The sequence below is a fragment of the Crocodylus siamensis genome, chromosome 8 (assembly GCF_052110815.1).
Source record: "Crocodylus siamensis isolate JL-2025a chromosome 8, ASM5211081v1, whole genome shotgun sequence".
NCBI lineage: Eukaryota > Metazoa > Chordata > Crocodylia > Crocodylidae > Crocodylus > Crocodylus siamensis.
In genome coordinates this window covers 58,692,526-58,714,704 of record NC_143402.1, presented here as the reverse complement: position 1 = coordinate 58,714,704, position 22,179 = coordinate 58,692,526, and the positions used below count along the sequence as shown (strand labels likewise).

At 41.4% G+C, this 22,179-nt stretch overlaps 1 protein-coding gene across 3 annotated transcripts in view; it reads left to right on the top strand.

Annotated features, from left to right (window-relative positions):
* Positions 1 to 21,388, top strand: part of MYH10 (myosin heavy chain 10) — a 140,969-nt gene extending 119,581 nt beyond the window's left edge. For all 3 annotated transcript variants that reach the window (XM_090059402.1, XM_090059401.1, XM_090059403.1), the window contains 13 exons: positions 1,961 to 2,065; positions 2,751 to 2,903; positions 3,302 to 3,550; positions 4,043 to 4,255; positions 5,824 to 6,036; positions 6,168 to 6,329; positions 10,096 to 10,224; positions 11,236 to 11,324; positions 11,549 to 11,672; positions 11,792 to 12,000; positions 15,760 to 15,868; positions 17,233 to 17,405; positions 19,665 to 21,388. In XM_090059402.1, coding sequence (XP_089915528.1) covers positions 1,961 to 2,065; positions 2,751 to 2,903; positions 3,302 to 3,550; positions 4,043 to 4,255; positions 5,824 to 6,036; positions 6,168 to 6,329; positions 10,096 to 10,224; positions 11,236 to 11,324; positions 11,549 to 11,672; positions 11,792 to 12,000; positions 15,760 to 15,868; positions 17,233 to 17,405; positions 19,665 to 19,809 — 2,073 coding nt within the window. In that variant the 3' untranslated portion in view covers positions 19,810 to 21,388. The remainder of the gene's footprint in view (positions 1 to 1,960; positions 2,066 to 2,750; positions 2,904 to 3,301; positions 3,551 to 4,042; positions 4,256 to 5,823; positions 6,037 to 6,167; positions 6,330 to 10,095; positions 10,225 to 11,235; positions 11,325 to 11,548; positions 11,673 to 11,791; positions 12,001 to 15,759; positions 15,869 to 17,232; positions 17,406 to 19,664) is intronic.
* The last annotated feature ends 791 nt before the right edge of the window (positions 21,389 to 22,179 follow it).

Genomic DNA, 22,179 nt, shown 5'->3' with positions numbered 1-22,179 from the left:
ACGCTTCCAATGATGCAGACCCTACAACTTTCCTAGGCAGTTGATTCTGCTGCATTGTTGTGCTGACAATGAAAAAGGTTTTCATAAAGTCTTCTATTGATGCATCCCAAAACCTCACTTGCCTTTTGTACAGTTGCATCAAACTGCAGACTCGTTGTGAGTCCGTAATCTGTCAAGGCTCCCAGATCCTTCTCCCTGGTGCTCTCATCCAGCCAGGTGTCACCCATTTTATACAGTGACACCTGGCTGGCCAGCTGGAAATTCCAGTTAACAGCGTGTTCCAGTTAGTAAAATGCCAGATAACTGGGCTTTTACTGTATTTGGTCTTATTATTCCCAGGACATAGCACCTTACATTTGTCAACAGTGAACTTCATCCTGTTGGCTCCAGCCAGGCTTTCTGATCTGTCAAGATTCTTATGAATTCCGCTCTTGTCCTTCAGTGTGTGTGTTCTTCCCAGTTTTTTTGTCATCTGTGAATTTACTCAGAAAACTCTTCCAGCCTCCAAATCATTTAATAAATGACCAGCAGTGAGCTCAGGACAGACCCTTGTGGGACTGCACTTGAAACCACCTGCCATCCTGATGTGGATCCATTTATGAATATCCTTTGCTTGCAGCTATTAAGCCAGTTGTTGGTTCAGCTTTGTAGTAGTTTTGTCCAGCCTGTATTTTTTTACATTTTTTTTTTTAACGAGAAGAACATGTAGGATTTGACAAAGTCCAAATACAGCATATCCACAGCATTTCTTTCATCCACCCAGGTAGTTAACTTTGTTGAAGGAGGATATCAAGCTTGTTGGCATGATTTGTTCTTAGTAACTCAACACTGGCTACTCATGATCAACCTTTCCTTTGCTGAATGCTTGCAAATGGACTTTCTTATAATATGATCCAATAACTTCCTGAGTATTAAGGTGAGGGTGACCAGTCACTAGTTCCCCAGGTGACTTAACCCTGTATGTTCTACATTCTCAGTCTTATATTATATAACTGCATATGGTATTCATTTAAAAAAAAAACCTCAGGATAAATATAGAATTCTGTCTGGATGGTGCATGGGCTTGGACAGTGATTCCTTTTTGGTCAGACTCGTGTATTAACACTGTTAATATATTGTAAAATTTGTATTTTTGCAAGATCATTCATTTTATTTCATATAGTTAGGGTATTCAGCCCATTTCACTAAAAAGAAAAATATAAAATGTGAGCGCTGTATACAGGTTACAAAGAAAAGTATGCAAAAACTGAACCAACCAAGAAAGCTTTATAAATAATTTAGCTTCAAAATATTAAAAGGATGCAACTTCTCTTTGAGGTAAAATAAATACTAAGGAAGTTTTGAACTTGCACATCTATTTGGTGTCCACAAGATGACAAACCGGATTTTAGAGATGAAAAGTGTGCAGCTAGCTGCTAGACTTTCTATTCTGGCTCATTACAAGGATCAAGTATGGTAGAGAAGAGTCATTTGAAAGAGAAGGTTAATGCCATTATGGCTTTTTGAACAAAAACTAGCACTCCAAAGTGTTTCATAGCAATTATAAGATTATTTATGCTTCATATAATATAAACTATCTCAAGTGAATTTTCCCCTTCATGTTATTAATGGAAGCATTTAAGCAGTCATCCAAAATAGCCCAAATAGAAAACATTACAATAGCCCAGTTTAAAATGAGTAAGTGTTGACCACTGGTAGTGATCATATCTGACAGGAAAGATTGCAGCTTCTGGATCCACCTGTCACCTTGGTAATACATGGAGAGGGATGGAGCCAATAAGAAGGTCCTCTGTTTACTTAAAATAGCATTTAAATTGCCAATATCAATATTTCAAGCATGACTAAAGATAATTAATGGATGTATTGGAGTATAGGTGCTTTAGAATGGGACTGTTTAAATTCAGTATTAGCATTCAAATTTACCTTGTAAAGGTAACCTTTTAGATTTCTTTGTTTGTAGAATGAGTTGGACAACGTCTCAAGTTTTCTGGAAGAGGCAGAGAAGAAAGGCATTAAGTTTGCCAAAGATGCTGCCAGTCTGGAATCTCAGCTTCAAGATACACAGGTGCATATGCAATTGCTGTATGAATGTGTACTATTGACTTTTTCAATATGAAAGTTAAATTATGGGACTAAAAATACCCCTCCATTCAGGATTTTAAACTTTTTTTTCTAATGGAAACCCACACTTACTTAGCTTTTTGAGTGAATTATGCTGCTGATCACTCGCTCCTCTCCTTCCTTTCTCATCAGTAACTTTCCTTTGTGTGCCACAAAACGTTGGCTTAATTAAATGGTCACTATGCCATTCAGGTGAGCCACTGCACTTTAATGTTTGTTAGACCAGAGGTAAGCAGCATTTGCTAGCTTTGGGGTGCAACGATGCACCTCAAGCCTGAAACTGGATTTCTCTTCCTCTCTCTTACAACTTTCACTATTGGCTTAGTGGCTTAGCTGCATCTGCCAGTTTCTCCCATTAAACTGCATCTCTTTGAGACCTCATGGCCATACTAGCTTTTAATGAACTTCTTAGGATGTTGCTTGTACATGCATACAACCATATGTGTTTGTATACCTTTTTAGTGGTAGTGTGAGTATTTTATAGCAACATTATCTTTCTGGTTTCCTTTCCACCCCACCCTTGGGGAAGCAAAAGGATTGTTAAATAAGATTCTGGCTGGCAACAGTGAAAAGCTAAAGTAAATGCTCAAATTTCACTTTTGCCAATAGTCTTTACTTTAATGGAACAGGAGCTTCTTCAGGAGGAGACCCGCCAGAAACTGAACCTGAGCAGTCGGATTAGGCAGCTGGAAGAAGAGAAGAACAACCTACAGGAGCAGCAAGAGGAAGAGGAAGAGGCTAGGAAAAACTTGGAAAAACAGGTTGTAGTTCTGCAGTCACAGGTAAACTATTGAAAATGGTAGGCCAGTAGTGTGGCATTTAATTGTGTGATAAATGAGTCAAAGCTTTTGTGCCAAAGTATATTTGTTACAGATGAAGGAATTCTTACTTAGCTGTCAAATAACTGGCTCTGCTCTTTTTCCACTGAAGTGTTAAAACAGCAGTGAGACCTCAGTAATCATGAATATGAAAGGTGTTATGAATTGTCACATTTTATAGGATTTTGTATTATGGGTAATTTGTTTACACTTTACTTAACTAATATTAGAACTGCCTTTTTTTCTGATGGGGTCCTCAATGTTGTTATTTGCATGATGTAGCTATACTTGTATTTGTTTCCTGCTTGGTATTTTGTGGCCAGTAAGAGTTTATAACAAAACTTCTTATTATAAAACTTTAGTTGGCTGATGCCAAAAAGAAGGTAGATGATGATTTGGGAACCATTGAAGGTTTGGAAGAAAACAAAAAGAAACTCTTGAAAGATATGGAAGCTCTGAGCCAGCGTCTTGAGGAGAAGGCAATAGCTTACGACAAACTGGAAAAAACAAAGAATCGTCTGCAGCAGGAGCTGGATGACTTGATGGTTGACCTAGATCATCAGCGCCAGATTGTGTCCAACTTGGAGAAAAAACAGAAGAAATTTGATCAGGTAGTTAGTTCCTTGTTGTGGTGGTGGTGGTGGTGGTGGTGGTGTGTGTTTAGATTTATGCTGACCTACCCTGAAAATTTTTCACATCTTTCTTCTACTCTAAATAGTGGCAACATGTAAATCCTCAGTCATTATATTAATTGCTCCAAAAATTGTTAAAAATAATCTGATTAAATAGTGTTTTAAATGAATGCACTTGTAAATGTACTGTAACCTGTTCAGTGGAGGCCAAGCTATTTTACAAATGACAACTTTTTTATTCGCTTCAGTGGGCAAAGAGCCCATGATGTTGCCTTCCATTATGATATGACAAGCTGTGTTTAAGAGTTAACACCTCTTCATGAGTTTATAGCCACGCTGAAGTTTCACCTTAACTCTTTTCTGTGAGGATCCTCATGGAGTGGCTCTTGTTAATTTAAGTGTTAGCAATTTAGTATCCTTCTAACAGATTTTCTCACAGATTTTTGTTTTGTTTTGGAATTGAATATCCAGATGCTGGCAGAAGAGAAAAACATTTCTGCTCGATATGCAGAAGAACGAGACCGTGCAGAAGCAGAAGCTAGAGAGAAGGAAACTAAGGCACTTTCTCTGGCTCGAGCTTTGGAAGAAGCATTGGAGGCTAAGGAAGAGTTTGAGAGGCAGAATAAACAGTTACGTGCAGACATGGAGGACTTAATGAGCTCCAAAGATGATGTGGGCAAAAATGTAAGCATTTTTTTCACACTCTGTACTGTACTGCACTGTGTTGCATGAAGGGAAAATGCAATGTGGCTCATTTGTTTGTTTGGAGAGAGAAATTATTTGACAAATTACAAACAACTTGCCAGCTAGGAAAACTTCCAAGTTTGAATCCTTGATTTGTAGAAGGTAAGACAAAAGAGCACCTGAAGAATTTAACTATAAAAATGCTGGAAATTAATTTGTTATTTACTAGTAAGAAGCATCTCTACACAGATGCAAGCATAGCTTATGGAAAGTTGTTACATTTGTGCCTGGATAGAAGTCATTCAGCCAGCACGAAAGAGCATACAGCCATTGAAGGGGTCTTCACGGAAGAGAACTGGCTCTTCCATGAGAAAATGAGTGTTTTCAACCAGGAAGATCTCTTTTTCCTCCTATGCCAGCTTGAATGGCTGTACACTTATTTTAAGAACTACTAGTATTCCACCATCCTCTGCCCTCCCTCTCTCCAGAGGAGAGCATTGGTTACCAGATTGCCCATCTTGGAGCAAGCTGTAAGGGAGCACTGTGAAGACATTGCCCCCTAGTCTGTGCAAGGGTAAGGTGGGGGAGGCATTTCCCCAGAAGTAGATCTATACTGAATGTCCCTGAAGGGGTTAAATCTTGTGGGGAATGCTTCCCCCACCCCCTGCACAGTCCCACTGAGTGGACTGGTGGGAGCACTTTCTCACAGCTGGAACCATCCCAAAACTCTAGAAAGGTTTCAAGCTGCAGCATATCTGCTTCGCACCCCTGTGCACAGCTTGAGTGACCCCTTCTGCAGTGTGGGAGGGCATTTCCCTGTAGCTGGGCCTGTCCTAGCTTGTCTGCCATGGGGTTCAGGGATAAGAACTTTGCTCTCTGACTAGGGGGCTAGAACACCCATGTAGTCCCCTTGCCATATATTCCAGTGCTGCAGATGTCCTGGAAATTTGCAGTACTGGAATTGACTGCCTGTCCATAGCCATACTGAGTAGGTGTGCAGATTGTGATTGCGATTGATTTCTGTCCTTACGCTTTCTTAAAATTTGGCATCTTACCAACTCTGCTTCCTTCATCAGGCTTTGATTCCTACTAGCATTAGACAGCTATAATTATATTTCTGCATACTTCTGATTTGGGTTAATACAGTTCTAGAAATGAGGTGCCATAGTCCAAGAATGTCTATGATAAGTCACAGTCTTGTATTTCAAAACTGCCAACATATGGTGCCAACCCTTAAAAGCCCTGCCCTAACTATGGCAAAATTAACAGGACTATTCAGGACCAAATTTGTCATGTTTCAAATGTTTGCTGTCTTTCAAAGCATAGCCTGTTTGATTCTTGCACTTCTGAACAAACATTTTGCCTCTGTATGCAGCTGTCACAGTGCAGTGCGCTCCAAGGCTTATGCTTCAACCTTTTGAATTTCTATTTATGTGTCTGCAGTCTTAATCATTCTGATTGTAATGTAAGATAGTTGCAGAGTAACAGAGGGCCCAATATCTTATTCTTCTCTTAATCTTCTACTTTGCCATCTGTAACGATAGCTTCATTTAATACTTGTGGTTTAGGTCCATGAGCTGGAAAAATCAAAACGAACCTTGGAGCAGCAGGTAGAAGAAATGAGGACACAGCTAGAAGAACTTGAAGATGAGCTTCAGGCCACAGAAGATGCTAAACTTCGTCTAGAAGTGAACATGCAGGCTATGAAGGCCCAGTTTGAGAGAGACCTCCAAGCCAGAGATGAGCAGAATGAAGAGAAGAAGAGGATGCTGGTTAAACAGGTCTGTTCTACTTACACCTCTACTTCTCCATCAAAGCATTTTCATTCTTAGTCTCTTGGATTCCTTCTGAGTTCTTGCACTTTTCCAGTCTATTCATTTCTGTAACAGCTTCTCAAAATGTAATTTCTCAGGTGCGGGAGCTTGAGGCCGAATTGGAGGATGAGCGCAAACAGCGGGCTCTTGCTGTAGCTTCCAAGAAGAAAATGGAGATGGATATGAAAGACCTTGAGGGTCAGATTGAAGCTGCAAACAAAGCTCGAGATGAAGCAATCAAACAGCTCCGCAAGCTTCAGGTCTGTATAACTCATTCACTGCTTCATTTTGTCTTTTCTTTGCATTGCATTTGTGGGAGTGCTCTTTTTTTAATGTACGTTGGCTTGGTGTACCTTGCAAAAACTTTTACTTTTCCTCCTAAGGATGACCTCTTGATTTTTAGTATGTTGAAACATTTTGTGTAATTTCACTTCCGTCTGTGTGTTTTTTTTTTTTTTTTTTTTACAAGAAAGTTAAAATCACCAACACACAATTATTGTAAGGTTCTTTCTCCTTTTTATTCAGTGTTTTTCATGCAGAAGTTAATTGAAATTATTGTAAAAGCTATACATTTTTCTGCATTTATTAATCTAAATAAGGGCTTTCTTCAAGTAGCAGGGGCTACTTGAAGTAATCGATTAATAAAAACTGATTTGAGACTGCGTGTTATAGGCAGGGTTGGTGCTCCACTTATGGTTATTTGAGACTTAAAATGTTAAGTAACGGTCTGTTTTCTGTGCTTACCTGTTAGAGCAGACCTCAGTGGGTAGGCTGAAGTTTTCTCAACTGTTAAGAGGCCCACTACTTCCAGTTCAGGTGGTTGTGCTTACATGCAGTTTTTTCAGCACAGTGCTGTCTAAAGCAATGTGTGAGTGGTATAGGCATGTCCTTAATAGCTAACTAAGCACTAGAGTGATTCTGGTATACTGAAGACACAAAGTTCAAACTAAGGTTTGCATTATGGCACAACTGTTCACATGTGGGTGCCTCAAAGTTTGGGTACATAAATTCACACTTTCATATCTCCACAGCTTAAATGTTGCACTCAAATTAGTAGCACAGGCCAACTGTGCAGCTCCATACCTTAACCACATGACCAGCCAAGCTGGACTGGGAAGTGTCTACTCAGCTGTGAGCTTTAAAAAGAACTGCAGGCTGCCCTGAGCTAAAGACTGCTCCTCTTGTGGGCCCTTTAGCCTCCCATGGACAGCAGTAGCCCTCAGGATGATAGGGGATAGTAACATCACTGCTGCCGCTCTGGAGGCTGAGCCTGGAATTAAGGGAAGGACTAAGAGTGAACAGTCAAATACTATGCCCAGCTGAGCTGGAAAGGGAAGGGCTTACTCAGCACTACAGGTCACTGTGGGGTATGCATCGTCAAAAGGCATTGCCATTTGACGGGGAGAGAAAGGGAAATCGAGTGTCTTACTGCATTACTACTTCTGTTTTTTTAACCAAAGCAATACATTTTTGTGGGGGTGGGGTAAGGGATGGAGGGAGCAAAGAACAGTTTTGGGGACAGCTGTGGCCTCCCTTTTGAGAGAAGGAGGCATGATTTTGGGAAGCACAGTAGAAAGAGTGGGGGATTCCCCTTGGTCTGGGGCAGAGGAGTGGGAGAGGATAGGACCAGGACAGAATATGGCAGGGGTAGAGATTTGTTGGATTTTTTTTACAGAGGGATTGAATGTAGATTGGCAAAGCAGGTAGGGTTTAATGAAGAAGTGTTGTTCTGCCTGAAGCATGGGAGTGGATGAAGGGTGGCTTGCTTTTAAATACTGGGTTGATAATCTGTTTCAATATCTTACTCTTTCTGTAATTTTCTTAAGCTTTGTTAAACTGTCATAAGCTTTTTTTGAGAAGGACAGTGCATAAATCTAAGTTATGGAAAGCTATAAGCATGAAATAGTGAATGGAAGTGCACAGTTTTTGTTTGTTCACTTGTATGTTGGTGTCTTGCTCACATTTCAGCATTTAAAACTGGAACAAATATAGCATTTAAAACTGGAACAAATATAAATGATGTCGCTTTGCTTTTTTTTTTTTTAAACTTCCTTAGTGTCAATTTTGCCTGAGTCAAGCCAGGTTAACAGAATTAAGTCAATATGCTCATAGACTCATAAAGGAATAGGGCTGGAAGGGACCTCAAGAGGTCATCTAGTCCAGCTATGCCTGAGGCAGGATCATCCCTATCTAAACCATCCTCTACAAGTCTATTTTCTAACCTCTTAGCAAAAATATAGTCAACCTAACTCAAAATCAACACAACTCCCTAACCTGGCACAAGAAAGCAGGGGATATTATGGAAGTCAGTGTCCTACTGCTGGAATGGTTAATATTTGCTCAAGAGATACCAGGAAGAGGTCTCCACCCCTCACTACAGAGGGCAAAAAAAACACATGCCAGTTTTCCCATGGGGTAAAATTCTTTCCTGACATAAAATATGGTGATTAGTCTGACCATGAGCAGAGGAACAAGGCCTTTAACCAGGGACCTCCAAGTGTCCCCATGCTTCAAAATGGTGATGAGGGCATGTCAACTAAAGCTTGTTAGTTAAAGCACCCCCACAGCCATTTTTGAAGCATGAGGCACTGAATACAGCAGGCATTGGAGGCACTTTAACTAGAGTGGCTCTTGGAGCCACTCTAATTAAAGCTTGCCCCCTCCTTCCCCCTGAGCACATGTAAAGACACCCTCTGTTCCAAAAGGTTGAGGATGCAACAAAAAGATAATTTATTTTGGCTCTTGACCTGACCAGCAGGGAAGACTTGATGGAGGACCTGAAGTTGATGGGCAACTTGGGAGGAAGTGATCAGAATAGGATAGATTTCCATATCCTGAAACAGGGAAAGTATGAGGTCAGCCAAACTAGGACACTAGATTTCAAGAGGGCACTTAATAGACATGGGTGCCATGGGAAGACAGACTGTGAAGGGTCAAGGCACCTGGAAGAGTTGGGAGCTTGTAAGGGGCACAGTATCGGAAACCCAACAAGGAACTGTTCTAACACAATGGAAGTACAGGAAAAGTGCCAAGAGACCCATGTGGCTGCACAAGAGTTTCTAGGAGGCCTCAAATGCAAAAGGAAAGCATACAAGCAATGGAAAAATGGGCAGGTCACCAAGGAAGCATACCGGAAAATAGCAAGAACGTGAAGGGACAAAATCAGGAAAGCAAAGGTAAAGAATGAGCTGCACTTGGCAAGGGAAGTTAAAAACAACAAGAAGCAATTCTGTTAAGTATGTTGTCCAGAAAAGAAAGACAAAGGAAGTTGTGGGTCCTCTATTAAGCAACCCGGGGGAATTCTTAACAGAAGATGTAAAGAAGTGGGTGAGCTGCTTAACAGCTAATTTGCCTCAGTCTTCACAAAAAAAAATTAAGATGAAGCCAGACACCTAATAAGGATTATCTAGATTAAGGGGACAAACTGAGGAAGGAGGTAACGAGATGGTTAGGGCTTTTCATAAGTCTGAATGAATTCAAGTCAGCAGGACCTGAGAAACTTCATCCCAGGGTACTGAGGGAAGTTGCAGAGATCTTGGAGCCCTTGGCAGTCCATTTATTGAGTCATAAGAGGTACGCGAGACTCCAGCAGACTCGATTAATCAAGTCTTTGCTTTGACAAGGTGTAATTACTGTGTGTTGGAGCAGCATCCCCTCACATCTACAGGCACCCAGAAAGTTGTCCTACCCACAGGTTGGAAACAGGCTCAAGATTTTCCATTTGGCCGTGTTGTTCTTATAGTAGATGTCTGGAATTGAGTCTCCCATCCATGCCATCCCATAGCTTTTGGATAATTTTTGGTTAACTGCTTGAAAAGTGCCTCATCCACTTCCTCTTCCTGACTTGACGGGCCTATAATAAATCCCCACCATTATATCAGTGTTGCTTGTCTGCTTTTCAGTATATGTTAATACCTAGTTAATAAAGTTGCTAACAAGTACAAAACTCTTAAGGTTTTGGGTTTTTTAAGAGATCTTTATAGTTATTCTCTAACAAAGGATAGTATTTCTCCTCTGACATTCCAGGCTCAGATGAAAGACTACCAGCGGGAACTGGAGGAAGCCCGTGCATCCAGAGATGAGATCTTTGCTCAATCCAAAGAGAACGAAAAGAAGCTGAAGGGTCTTGAAGCAGAAATACTCCAGCTTCAAGAGGTACCTTTTTACCCTGGGCGGGGGGGAGTCATTCAGCTTTGCTTTGCTTTGGTTTCCCCATCTTCACAGTATAGGTATGTTCTTACTTCCTGAAGGGTCCTAAAGGCCTTCCTAGCATTTGTGATATGCATGGAGATTATCCAGCTATCTTGTACTTGGTATCAGTAATGGAGAATTGGAAGCATATATTCATGTAGCCATCCCTTTGAAATCATTAAGATTATTTCGTACTTATTACACTTGATTCTTAAACCTCTCACTGTTCCTTTCCTCCACATTTTTCTCTTTATTGGCATAAATAACTTTTCTCAATACCTTATTTTCAAAGTATTTAGTTGTCTTCCTTCTTAAGTGGTCAACTCACATTCATGGAAAGCTGCAGGCCTTGTAAATTCTACAGTGTTCAGTTAATGTATTTAAGTTTCCTGGTGCTTGTGTTAGGTTTTTCCATTAGCCTTAATTTTTTAAAGCACTTGCATGTTTATCTTAGTTTTGTGATAACTAGATATGCTCAATATAGCAGCTAACATATGCAACATTTTTTTTTTTGCTGCTGTATAAATTGCTGTTTAGGGAGTGGCTCGCCATTTCTGAGCTTCACTAATTAGGATTTTTTCCATAAAAGATGCTTAGATATAGTGTAAATCGTATAAGCTGTCAATTGCCTTCAGACTGTATACAAAATCTAAATTAAGGATCAATTTAAATGCTTTCAGTATTTATCATTGGTTAATAAGGAAAAGTCAACCTCTGCAGTTTTGGAAAACCAGATAAGCAAGTCTCCAAGGACAATCTGGGGGTATAGGTTAACAGCTAGGAAGGAGCTGATCCACCATGGTTCTGCACATCCCACCTCTGGCTGCTTTTTTCCTAGCATCGACTAAATCAGATATAATACTTTTATTATGTCCCATTGGTATTAGGAAGCTGAATTAATGTTTGCAAAACTTTTTGAGAGGGTTAGCACTAAGTGCTGCGAAAGCTGATGCGTATTCTCTCAAACCCTTGAAGGAACTTGCTGCCTCTGAAAGAGCTCGTCGTCATGCTGAGCAAGAACGGGATGAGTTGGCAGATGAGATTGCAAATAGTGCTTCTGGAAAGTAAGTTATCAAATGTAATGTCACTACATCAGAGAGACTTAAGAACAGTGGTGACTGTCTCTCATTAATAACCTTGCATGTTCTGTATTGCCCTGTGATGAGGGGAATTGCTGGCTTGGATATTGAGCCTCATTAGAGAATTTGCTACTCTGTTAAAAGTAACGAAGTGGTTACCACGATACCTGGTCAATCCGTGTAATGCCCCATGTACTTTCTCCTTTTAGATCAGCTTTGTTGGATGAGAAGCGCCGCCTGGAAGCCCGTATCGCACAGCTGGAGGAAGAGCTTGAAGAAGAACAAAGTAATATGGAACTCCTCAATGATCGGTTCCGTAAGACCACATTGCAGGTGTGAAGCAGTTATTGCCATGTGCTGTTTTGGGCACTTTAAGCTCCCTTTAAGTGCATAGTAAATGACCAAAGGTGTTGAATAATATTAAATGACCAATTCTGCTTCCCATCCAAAAGGTTGATACACTGAATTCTGAGCTGGCTGGAGAGCGGAGTGCTGCACAGAAGAGTGAAAATGCCCGCCAGCAGCTGGAGAGACAAAACAAGGAGCTGAAAGCCAAGTTACAGGAGCTAGAAGGATCAGTGAAGTCTAAATTCAAGGCAACAATTTCTACCCTGGAAGCCAAGATTGGACAGCTCGAAGAACAGCTTGAGCAGGAAGCAAAGTAAGAAATGTTTGTTAGCTCAAAGAACATAGAGATAACACTGTGGTCAACCTTTTCATGATCGTAGAGGAGTTCTCTTGGGTTCAAAAATTTCACATCTCAGCCCTAGGAATTGGAATTTATTACTCAGAAATCAGTTGCCAAATGGAAACTCTTGGACCAGGCAACATAAAAGGATTGTGTTTACCTACAGCATTTCAAGATCACTGTCTTCTGAAAAAGAAACTGCTGAAACTCTTCATTGGTCATATTGACCCTTTGCTAAGCACATTGCAGAGCCATCACTTAACCAAGGGATCCCCAAAATTGCTACAGCAAACCTTCATGCACAACTGCAAGACATAAGACCTGAAATATCAAGAATGCCCTATAACATGCTACACATAAGCAGGGGAGATGAGGGAATGGCCAATGTCCAGTGACAGTAATGACAGATTTGTAGTTGAAGTTAGGCCCAAAATAGCCAAGGAAAAGCACCGTATCCCACATCACAGAAAAAGGCAAAAAAAACCTCCTGACCTTCTTTCCTTCATTCCTGATACCAAATTTGGTGATTGGTGTGACCCAGTGAGAACAAGGCCTCCAGCCAGGCACTTCTAGATCCTACTTGAGACATTAATTTGATCATGGGATGGGATTTGGGAACTTTATCTTGGATCCTAAAAACTGTGTGTCCTGCTGTGCTAAACCTAGAATATCTGGCATGTTAGAAGGTGCAACGTTTGAGATCTCAGATAAAATTCCTCAGTTCCTATCCCATGTTGGACTTGTAAACTGGGATCAAAAAGCTGCTTACCAGTCCCAGGCTGCACACAGCCCTTTAAACTTAGTGACGCAAGGGGAACCTGGCATGTTTTAAAGGGCATGGGGCAGTTGTTTCCCATGTGTGCTTTAAAGTAATGTGCTACACATTCAAATTAAAGTGCAATACAAACCAGCCCCAAAGATGTTCCGTATTTAATGAGTACTATCCTTTTGGCTGGCTTGCCATTTTCATCACGTGAAAATTGCTGGAATATGATGTCTGGAGAGGATTCCAGAGGTATGGACACATACTTCTGGAGCAGTTTCAAAAGGGAAACATTTCAAAAGGTAGCAGATGTTACATTCTGATTTGTTATGTGTGGACAAGCCAGGAATCATACCACTGTAGCCAAACCTCTTCAGCTTTAACACTTGAGCAAGCAGTGTGTTGATACACTACATTTTCTAAGTACTGGCAAGACCATCAACACAACCCTGTCAAACTTCCAGACTTTACTGTGGATGATAACTTTGTGCTTTAGAGGAAAATGGAAAAAAACATCTTCCTAGAAGGTAGTAGGATTCCTGGGGGAAAGGATGGGAAATTCCCTTCTGGCCCATACTGACAACCAGAAAAAGCCCATGAAATATGGGATTACAAATACCTACCATGCTGCCAGAAAGTTACCTCTGTATTCCAACATAAGTAAGGCAGATGCACAATTCTTTATCTTTTGTGGTTGTCCCAAAATTCCCTGTCCTATCATACAATCCCTTGTAAACTTACCATGTTCATTCTCAAGTCAGGTTTTGGACTTTCACTGCTTGGCTTAGCAGATCATTTCAAAATTTAATTCTTGTGATTAGTTTCTGTTTTGTTCTGATTATATGCTTACCTTTTAATCCTCCAAAAGAACAATAAAAATTGTACTTGCCTTTTATGTGGGGTTGACCTATAATTAGCCCCCTAAGTCTTGACTTTTGTACTTGCAGCATTTTTGTATATGCAACTAAAATGCCAAGTCAGATTTTTTTCAATGCAGCCTTTTAATATTTCAGTACATTTCGGGTGTTTTCTTTGATTATTTGATTCTCCTGTGGAATTTTAGAAGCTCAATAACTTTTTGAGGTCTCTAGCTAGGTAACCTCTTGAGGTCCTTCCACCCATACTTTTCTGTAATCTGTAATTTCTGATTTTTTTTCCAAAAATATTTAAAAAAGGCAAAGGTGCTCTTCCTAAAATTTAAACCTGAAAATATAGGATCCACTTTAAATACACTTTATAATACATAAAACTGGAACAATGCTATAGAAATCTCCTTATTTTCTATCTTAGTTTCACCATAGCCAGTTTGTAGCCATTTGATCTTATATTGGTAATTTTTAGCCTAAAATAATCTACTCCCTCCTTAACATTCACCCCATGAATGTACTTGTAAAGGGTAATAATCACATCTCTTCTTGATGTATTTTTAGGCTGAACAAGCCAAACACTTCTCATCTTTTTAATAAGAAAAAGGTCTCCATTTCTTTAACCTTTCTTTGAATCCATTCTAATTTTAAGGTAATCTTTTTTTTTTTTTAACTTTAGTGATCAGAACTGTTCATACTATTCTACATGGGGTTTTTATCTGTGCCCTGTACCATGATACTAGTACTTCTTTGTCTCTTCTGCATATAAGCTGCCTAATACATCCTAGGATGGCTTTTAGCCTTTTTTTTAAAGTTGTGTTGCACTTGTGACTTATGGGCACCTGACAGATCTGAGTATCTTTCTTCAGTTGTCTCAATTCTATGGCCCCATCTTCTAGCCAGAGTCCCTTGTATTGGTCTCTAAATGCATGTCTTTATATAGGCATACCTCGCTTTATTGCACTTCACAGATATTGCGTTTTTTACAAATTGAAGGTTTGTGGCAACCCTGCGTTGAGCAAGTCTATCGGCGCCATTTTTCCAACAGCATTTGCTCACTTTGCATTTTTTATCAATAAAGTATTTTTTAATTAAGGTATGTACATTGGTTTTTTAGACATAATGCTATTGCACACTTAATAGACTACAGTATAGTGTAAACATAACTTTTATATGCACTGGGAAACCAAAAAATTTGTGTGACTTGCTTTATTGCGATATTCACTTTATTGCGGTGGTCTGGAACCGAACCCGCAATATCTCCGAGGTATGCCTGTACTTCATACTGTTCAACTTTATTCCATGTCTAATGACCCATTCCATGAGAATTTAAATTTTCCTGTATAATTATTGGGTCCTCTCATGTTGGCAGTGCCTCCCAGGTTAGTCCCATCCACAAATTTCATCTAGTTCTAGTAACAAGATTGCTAATAATGTTAAACAGGAGAGGCTTCAAGACCAATTTCTGAAGAACACCACTAGAAACTGCCTTCCAATCGGATACAACTCCCCTTTCAACATAAACTGTTGTAATCTCCCCTTTTTTTAAGCCCTATCCCAGAGAACAAGTGCTTCCATGTTTTAGTTTGGATCATCTAAACTGACAGTTTCTGTGCTGATAAATTGTGCTTCAGTTACAACCAATACAACTGCACTCGCAGACTGGTGAAACAGATGCATCAGTTGAATGGATTAGAATTTACTGCACTTTAAGCTGATTCCTTGCATTTATTTCATGTGTCCACTGTATGCTATTTGTCCCATGGTAAGTAAAAGCTAAACCACAGTAACTCAGCAATTGTTTCATTCCAGTGGTTAGCTTCATCTTCTGCATGATAGGAGCAGGCAAAGCGGTTACAGATTAGTTGATGCTTTCATGAGCAGTAAGTCCCTTTCCCCTTTTAAAGTAGTATGATTTGAGTTTTTTTCTGCCTGCAGTCAAAACTGGACACTAGTAATTCCAAGGGTGATTCAAAGCTTGATAAATTAAAAGATCTCCTCCAGGTTGTATAACAGGTGTGCTGTAGAAATGGAGCAAATCAGCCAACACTTTGTTGCTCAGTTTTATTGACAAGTGGTAATTATGATAATGTATTTTCCTAGGGAAAGAGCAGCTGCTAACAAATTGGTACGTCGCACAGAAAAGAAGCTGAAAGAGGTTTTCATGCAGGTGGAGGATGAGCGTCGGCATGCTGACCAGTACAAAGAGCAGGTAAGTGAAGTCGTAGAGCCATGCTCCCAACAGCAGCGTCTATGAATGTGCCTGGCTCAGGAGTTTGGTACAAACAGGGCTGGATAAATGCATAGGTAAACTAGGTGTATGCCTAGGGCCTTGAACTCTTGGGGGGCGCCCCAGTTCTTCCCTCCATGGTGGTGGTGCAAGTGGCCCTGTATGCCTCCCTTTCCCTTCCCCTCCGCCAGCCTCACCACTGCTGTGGCTGCTTCCTAGCGGTGGCTCTGAGCCCCACTCCCCATGGGCAGCAACACTGGGTTCGGGAAGGGAGTCTCAACCGGCCCAGGGCCCATGAGTTTGCCTCGGGCCCACTAAGGGGTTAATGTGGCCCTGGGTACAAATGCTGATCTCTTAAAGAAACTGATTTTGCATTTTAAAAAAATGCTACCTGGCAGAGTTGTCTGTAGGATCCCCAAGTTCAAATAAGAACAATGAGACCATAGTGCCAGTTTGTCTGGAGCGGCTGCCAACAAGTCACACAGCTCATTGGATGTCTCTGCCCATGTTTACCAATACTCTAGCTTTTCTGCCTCCAGCTGGGGCAGTCTGTACCCTGTCTCTTGCTGGGAATTTGTGGTGTCCTGTTCTCTTTACCTTCTGTCCCTGAATGGGACTTGCTCTGGTGTCCCCAGCCAAATAGAAAGGGCCTTCATCAGTGACTTTGACTTTCATTCCCCAAAAATAGTTCAGCAACAGCTAAAAGTGCCTCACAAAACTATTTGGATAACCTAACAGGAATAACAGAGTGCTTGGAAGTTCTGGTTGCCAAAGTGGCTTGTGGGAAGTTACCAGCAACTAGAACCATTACACGTTCTGTCACTAGTCTGCCCTGAATCTAGTGTTGCCATCTCCTCAGACTGGCCCCTTAAAGCCCAGGGGCCCTGTATTTAAGAACCCTTCTAGGATCCTGTGTTGCAATTAATGCAGCAGTACTGGCTTGCCAAGACTGGAGGTTGTGGTCTAGGCAGGCAGGAAGGATGCTGCACCTGACAGATATGGAGAATCAGCTGCAAGATGCATCAGCTTTTCCTTCCACCGCAGTCTGTGCAACAACTATGCCTCCCTCCATTACATCCTGCAAAACATGTCCCCAGGTTAAACAGCTGATACTTCTGCATAGTCTACAATAATGAATTTTAGCAGTTTACTTGGGGTTTGCATAATGCAACCTGTAGCCTAATGCAAGTCTGTTTCTTTCTGTTAAGATCAACATCCCCAGCAAGGACTGAAAGACAACGTCCACCGCTTCCCCCTTCCCCACTAATCCCCAAAATCACTAAATTACAGCTTCTGAACCCTTTTGATTTAAAGCTCAATGGTGACAGCCTGGCTCTGTCTTGTAGATGGAGAAGGCAAATGCCAGAATGAAGCAGCTCAAACGGCAGCTAGAGGAAGCGGAAGAGGAAGCCACACGTGCAAATGCCTCCAGACGTAAACTTCAGCGTGAATTGGATGATGCAACAGAGGCCAATGAGGGCCTGAGCCGGGAGGTCAGCACTCTGAAAAACAGGCTAAGGTAAGCAATCCTGATCTGTGTACCTTGGCTCTGGGCATGTGTTTTACCTAGGCATTTACGAGACACAGTAAAGTTGCACAGCTACACAAAGGGCAAATGTGATTTTTCCGATGCTTCAATAAAAGCATTAGGTACAAGATGCGGGAGTACTGTGCACTGGCTAGGCCTCTTCTAGAGTGTCATGTGCAGTTTTATGCTCCACACTTCAAAAAGGACCTGGAGAAGTTAGAGAGGGTCCAGACATTGACAACAAAGATAATCAAGGGCTTGGAAAAGAAGTTGTATGAGACACTGAAGGAGCCAGGCATGTTCAGCTTGCAAAAAAGGCGTGTAAGAGGGGACATGAAAGCAGTCTTCAAAGCAGGTAAAGCAGGGGACCATGACAGCCAATGTCCTGCTATAAAATGTTGTCAGTGTATGATGAAGAGGTCCCTGGTACAGGGCCGCCCCCTCCTCCCCCCCCACCCTGTACAGAGGAGGGCAAAACCCCCCACGGTCCATACCAATCTGGCCATGGGATAAAATTCTTTCCTGACCCCAAAAATGTTGATCAGTCTGACCCTGAGCCTCTAGGCAGGATCCTCTAACTTTGGTCCCAGTAGAAACATTGGTACACCCCAGCAACCATCCCCAGTTTTGGCTGTAGCCAACACCCAATGCCCTGCGTAGGCTTAAACTCCCTGACACCTATAGCGGAAAAGGGCAGAGGTGTGGAAGCAACTTTGGGAACACCTCAGTGATGGAGAGTCCACACCTTCCCTAGGCAGCCTATCAACTCGTGGTCACTGTCTCCCAGCTTTCCTTTTTTTTTTTTCAGGTTGTTGACTAGATCACCCCCTTTAGCCAGTACCAGGTCCAGCAGACTTCACCTTGGAGTCATTATTGACTCCAAGATGAACATGAGGCGCCAATCCCAGACTGCAGCCAGTAAGGCCAGCCATACCTTGTCATCCAAAGGTACATCTCAAGCTGGTCCAGAGAGGTGATACTCCTCCTCTGTGCGACTTTGGTCAGGCCACAGTTGGAGCAGTGTCCAGTACTGGGGGCCACACTTCAGCAGGGATGTGGCCAGCCTGGAGAGGGTTCAGACGAGGGTCACCTGCTTGGTGAGAGGGCAGCAGGGCAGGCCTTACAAGGAAAAACTGAGGGACCTGAACCTGTTCAGCCTCAGCAAGAGGAGGCTGAGGGGGCACCTGGTGGCTGCCTACAAACTCATCAGGGGAGATCAACAGCAAATAGGTAGAGTCCTTTTCTCCCCAGCACCACCTGGGGTGACGAGGAACAATGGAAATAAGCTGGTGGAGAAAAGGTTTAGGTTAGAGATCAGAAGGCAATATTTTACAGCTAGGATGGCCAAAATCTGGAACCAGCTTCCCAGAGAAGTGGTCCTCGCCCCTACCTTAGGCAAATTCAAGAGGAGGTTGGATGATCACCTGTCTGGGGTCTTGTGAACCCAGCACATTCCTGCCTGTGGCAGGGGGTCAGGCTGGATGATCTGTTCAGGTCCCTCCTGACCCCAGCTACTATGAAACTATGGTTCAGCCATACGCAAGAATTGTTAGGAAGAGGACTCTTTTTTTTTTGTCACTTAAGTTGCAGGTAAATTGTTTCTACCTTGTCCTGGCATAAATGCATTTCAATATGTTTTCTGAGAACCAGTTCTTTGTTGGAAAAACTGGCTTCAAAATTCAAGAAGTAAAACTGAGTAGGTTTTGAGATCACAGCAAACCATTTGAGAACAGAGAGCAGCTGACCTGGACACCTGTGAAAACTGTGTGCATGTGTGTCATGGTACTAAGTGAAGGTGTTGGCTGCTGCATTGGAGTGGATGTATTTCATTTGTTCTCCACCAGGCCAACATAAATTAATAGTCAATGTTTGTCAGTAGCATGGAGAGCCCATTGCTTTTTGGAATTAGGTCTTGAATCTTGGTACCATTCTGAGTAATTTGATTCTTTGTCAGTGTTGAACTTGCTCAACTTGTGATTTAAATGCCCTTTAAGCCAAAGATCTGAATTGAAACAGAGAGTAGCATCCTATGTTTTGAAGGGCACAGCACATTTCTGGACCAGCAAAAAGGAGGTTTCAGGTTTCTTCAGTGTAGAATATCCAGGCATCTCTTTATAAGAACTGTGGATGCTGTTGAGCTACTGGGTCCCACGGTTATATGGGTTGGTGGCTTTGCAGGTGGAAGATTCATACCACAGGCTTGGGGGTGAACAAGGTTCTTCATGTCACCAGTTGCTGGTTTTCTTTCAGGAGGGGCGGCCCCATTACCTTCACTTCAAGTCGATCTGGAAGACGCCAGCTGCACATTGAAGGTGCTTCTCTGGAACTTTCAGACGACGACGCAGAAAGCAAAGGCAGTGATATCAATGAAATGCAGTCTGCCCAAGCTGAGTAGAGCCAAATTGCACCATTGCATGCAGAGACCTTTTTCATAATAGTCAGTGGAGTGAGGAGGACTTATTTCTGACCACGAAACTGCCTTGTGGCCATAAATCTGCCTTAGATAAAATTGGCATGCTACAAGGTTACATATCATAAGTCAACTATGTCTTAAGGCTCCCTAGCCTCACCATACTGTACCCAGCTTAAGATACAGGTACAACTGCTTTTTTATATATAGTAAACTAAATGAAATCGTCTCTGTTCAGTGCTTCTATTTTCCAGATATTCATTGTAAAGCCATTTTATAAAGCATCATGTGAAGGATAAGACTTTTTTTTTTTTCCGATTCAAAAACTTCATTCCCAGATGGTAGTTGGTTGGGGCAGACCTGTTATCATTACTGTGCATGCTTTGCTGTACAAATACCACCCTTCCATTTCTTTTTGGCTCACCATGGCCCATGGCTGTATCAAGTATGTTGGAACATTAAAGACCAAACTGCATCTGTATCTTTCTTTTTCTCCCAGCTGTTGTGATCAACACACAATCAGCAAGTGAACTGTGAAAAGGCCTTGGAAAGTATTAAGAGGAGAAATCTAGGGGAATGAGTAGTATCCATTTTTAACCTGCAATAAGATTTTGAAGTGTTCTCAGTATCTGATTTTATCAGTTAGTACACGGACAACAAAGGTGAATTGCAGTAGCTTCACCAGTCTTAATTGGTACAGTATTTTGCATGTGTAGACCTGCTATCACTGCTCCCAAGACAGCTGTACATATTAAGGCTAGTATAATATGAACATCAGTTAAGTGATGATAAACCTACACCATCCATTAATTTTCATCCTGAGCCTATTATTTTGTGGCTGATTTAGTCTTTGGAACATGGAGCTGAAGAACTGCTCCTTCCCCATGATGTGATAGTTTCATAGCAAAGAAGTTTTCACCTTATGGCTACCTTAGCCAGCCTAGTGTCACTAATATAGAGTAGGCACGCTTGCCTGCTGTTATGAACATAAAATGGCAGGACCATCTGTACTGTGTGACACTTCTAGCTTGTTTGGAGGCTGTGGTTTACAGAGGTTAAAAGGTGGATGTTACTTGTCTGAGTTGACATGCCAGTCGATGTGAATCCTTTCTTTTCTTTTTTCTTTTGAACAGTATTACAGCAAATAGTTAGCCTTCTTTTTTTTGTTTAAATAGCTGCAAAATTGTCATTAAAGTGCCTTAGACACTACAGTACTAAGACAATGTTACACATATAATTTGCCTATATAACAATGACTTAATGTATTAATTTTTGACTGTGCTTCATATCATGTACCTCTAGTCAAAGTGGTATTATTGATATTCAGTGACAATGAATCAGTGTTAACTATGAAATTTCGTTCCTCTGCCACATGCTCAAAATAATAATTTCTTTTTGGTTGAAAGCTTTAACATCTGTTACAAAGGTTTTGTTGTGCGTGTTTGGATATTTTTAATCAAACTGGCTGTTGACCACCAAGCATCTGACTGCAAATATCCTGTTTTCTTGTATACCCATATTTCTAGACAATGATTTTTGTAAGACAATAAATTTATTCATTATAGATCTGGATGCCTGCTCTGTTTACTTACAGGAAAACCTATCTCTTGATGCTGACGTAAAATTTAATAAACAAGAATATGACTGGAAGCTGCCTATTCCCTCCTTACTGGTTTGATTTTATTTTGACCTCTGTACATAAATGGCCTGTCCTAAACCTCTTGGGCCTTTAACCCATGATTACATGTTGCAGTTTTAGTAGGTACTCTCTTCATCATTTGAAATTCCATTGAAATTCATATGTGGGCAGATAAATGGCACTCTCCATTCAGGAGCTGCTCTACAACAACTATTCACGCACTTCCTGTAGAGAGCTGTCTTCATTCCATCTTCATCTAAAGTTGTGTTCCTGACAAAAGGACCACATCATATAAGCCTTTATCACAAGTGCCTCCATTCCATGTATATCCTACATTATATAAAGATAAGGGTATGTTGTTGTTATAGATTAAAATAATGGAAATTCCAGTGTAATCTTTTGTAAAGACAGACTTGCAAGGGTTGATTTTTTTCCCCCACACACACTTTTGCTGAGCTGCACAGGAGAATACAGACTGTACAACACATGAAATAATTTAAACTAGTAATGCTCAACCTCTGGCTGAATCCGGCCTCCGGGGCCATGCTATCAAGCACATGAGACTCCCTACAGGTCCAGAAATGTGGTAGTAACTTTGTCATGGCTTCTACAGCCACAGTCATTAATGCAGCTACTGCACCCTCACCACCAAATTTCCAGCCCCATGTGTCAGACCATGCCAGCCTGCAGTGTCTCTAGCTGGATCCAGCACGTGG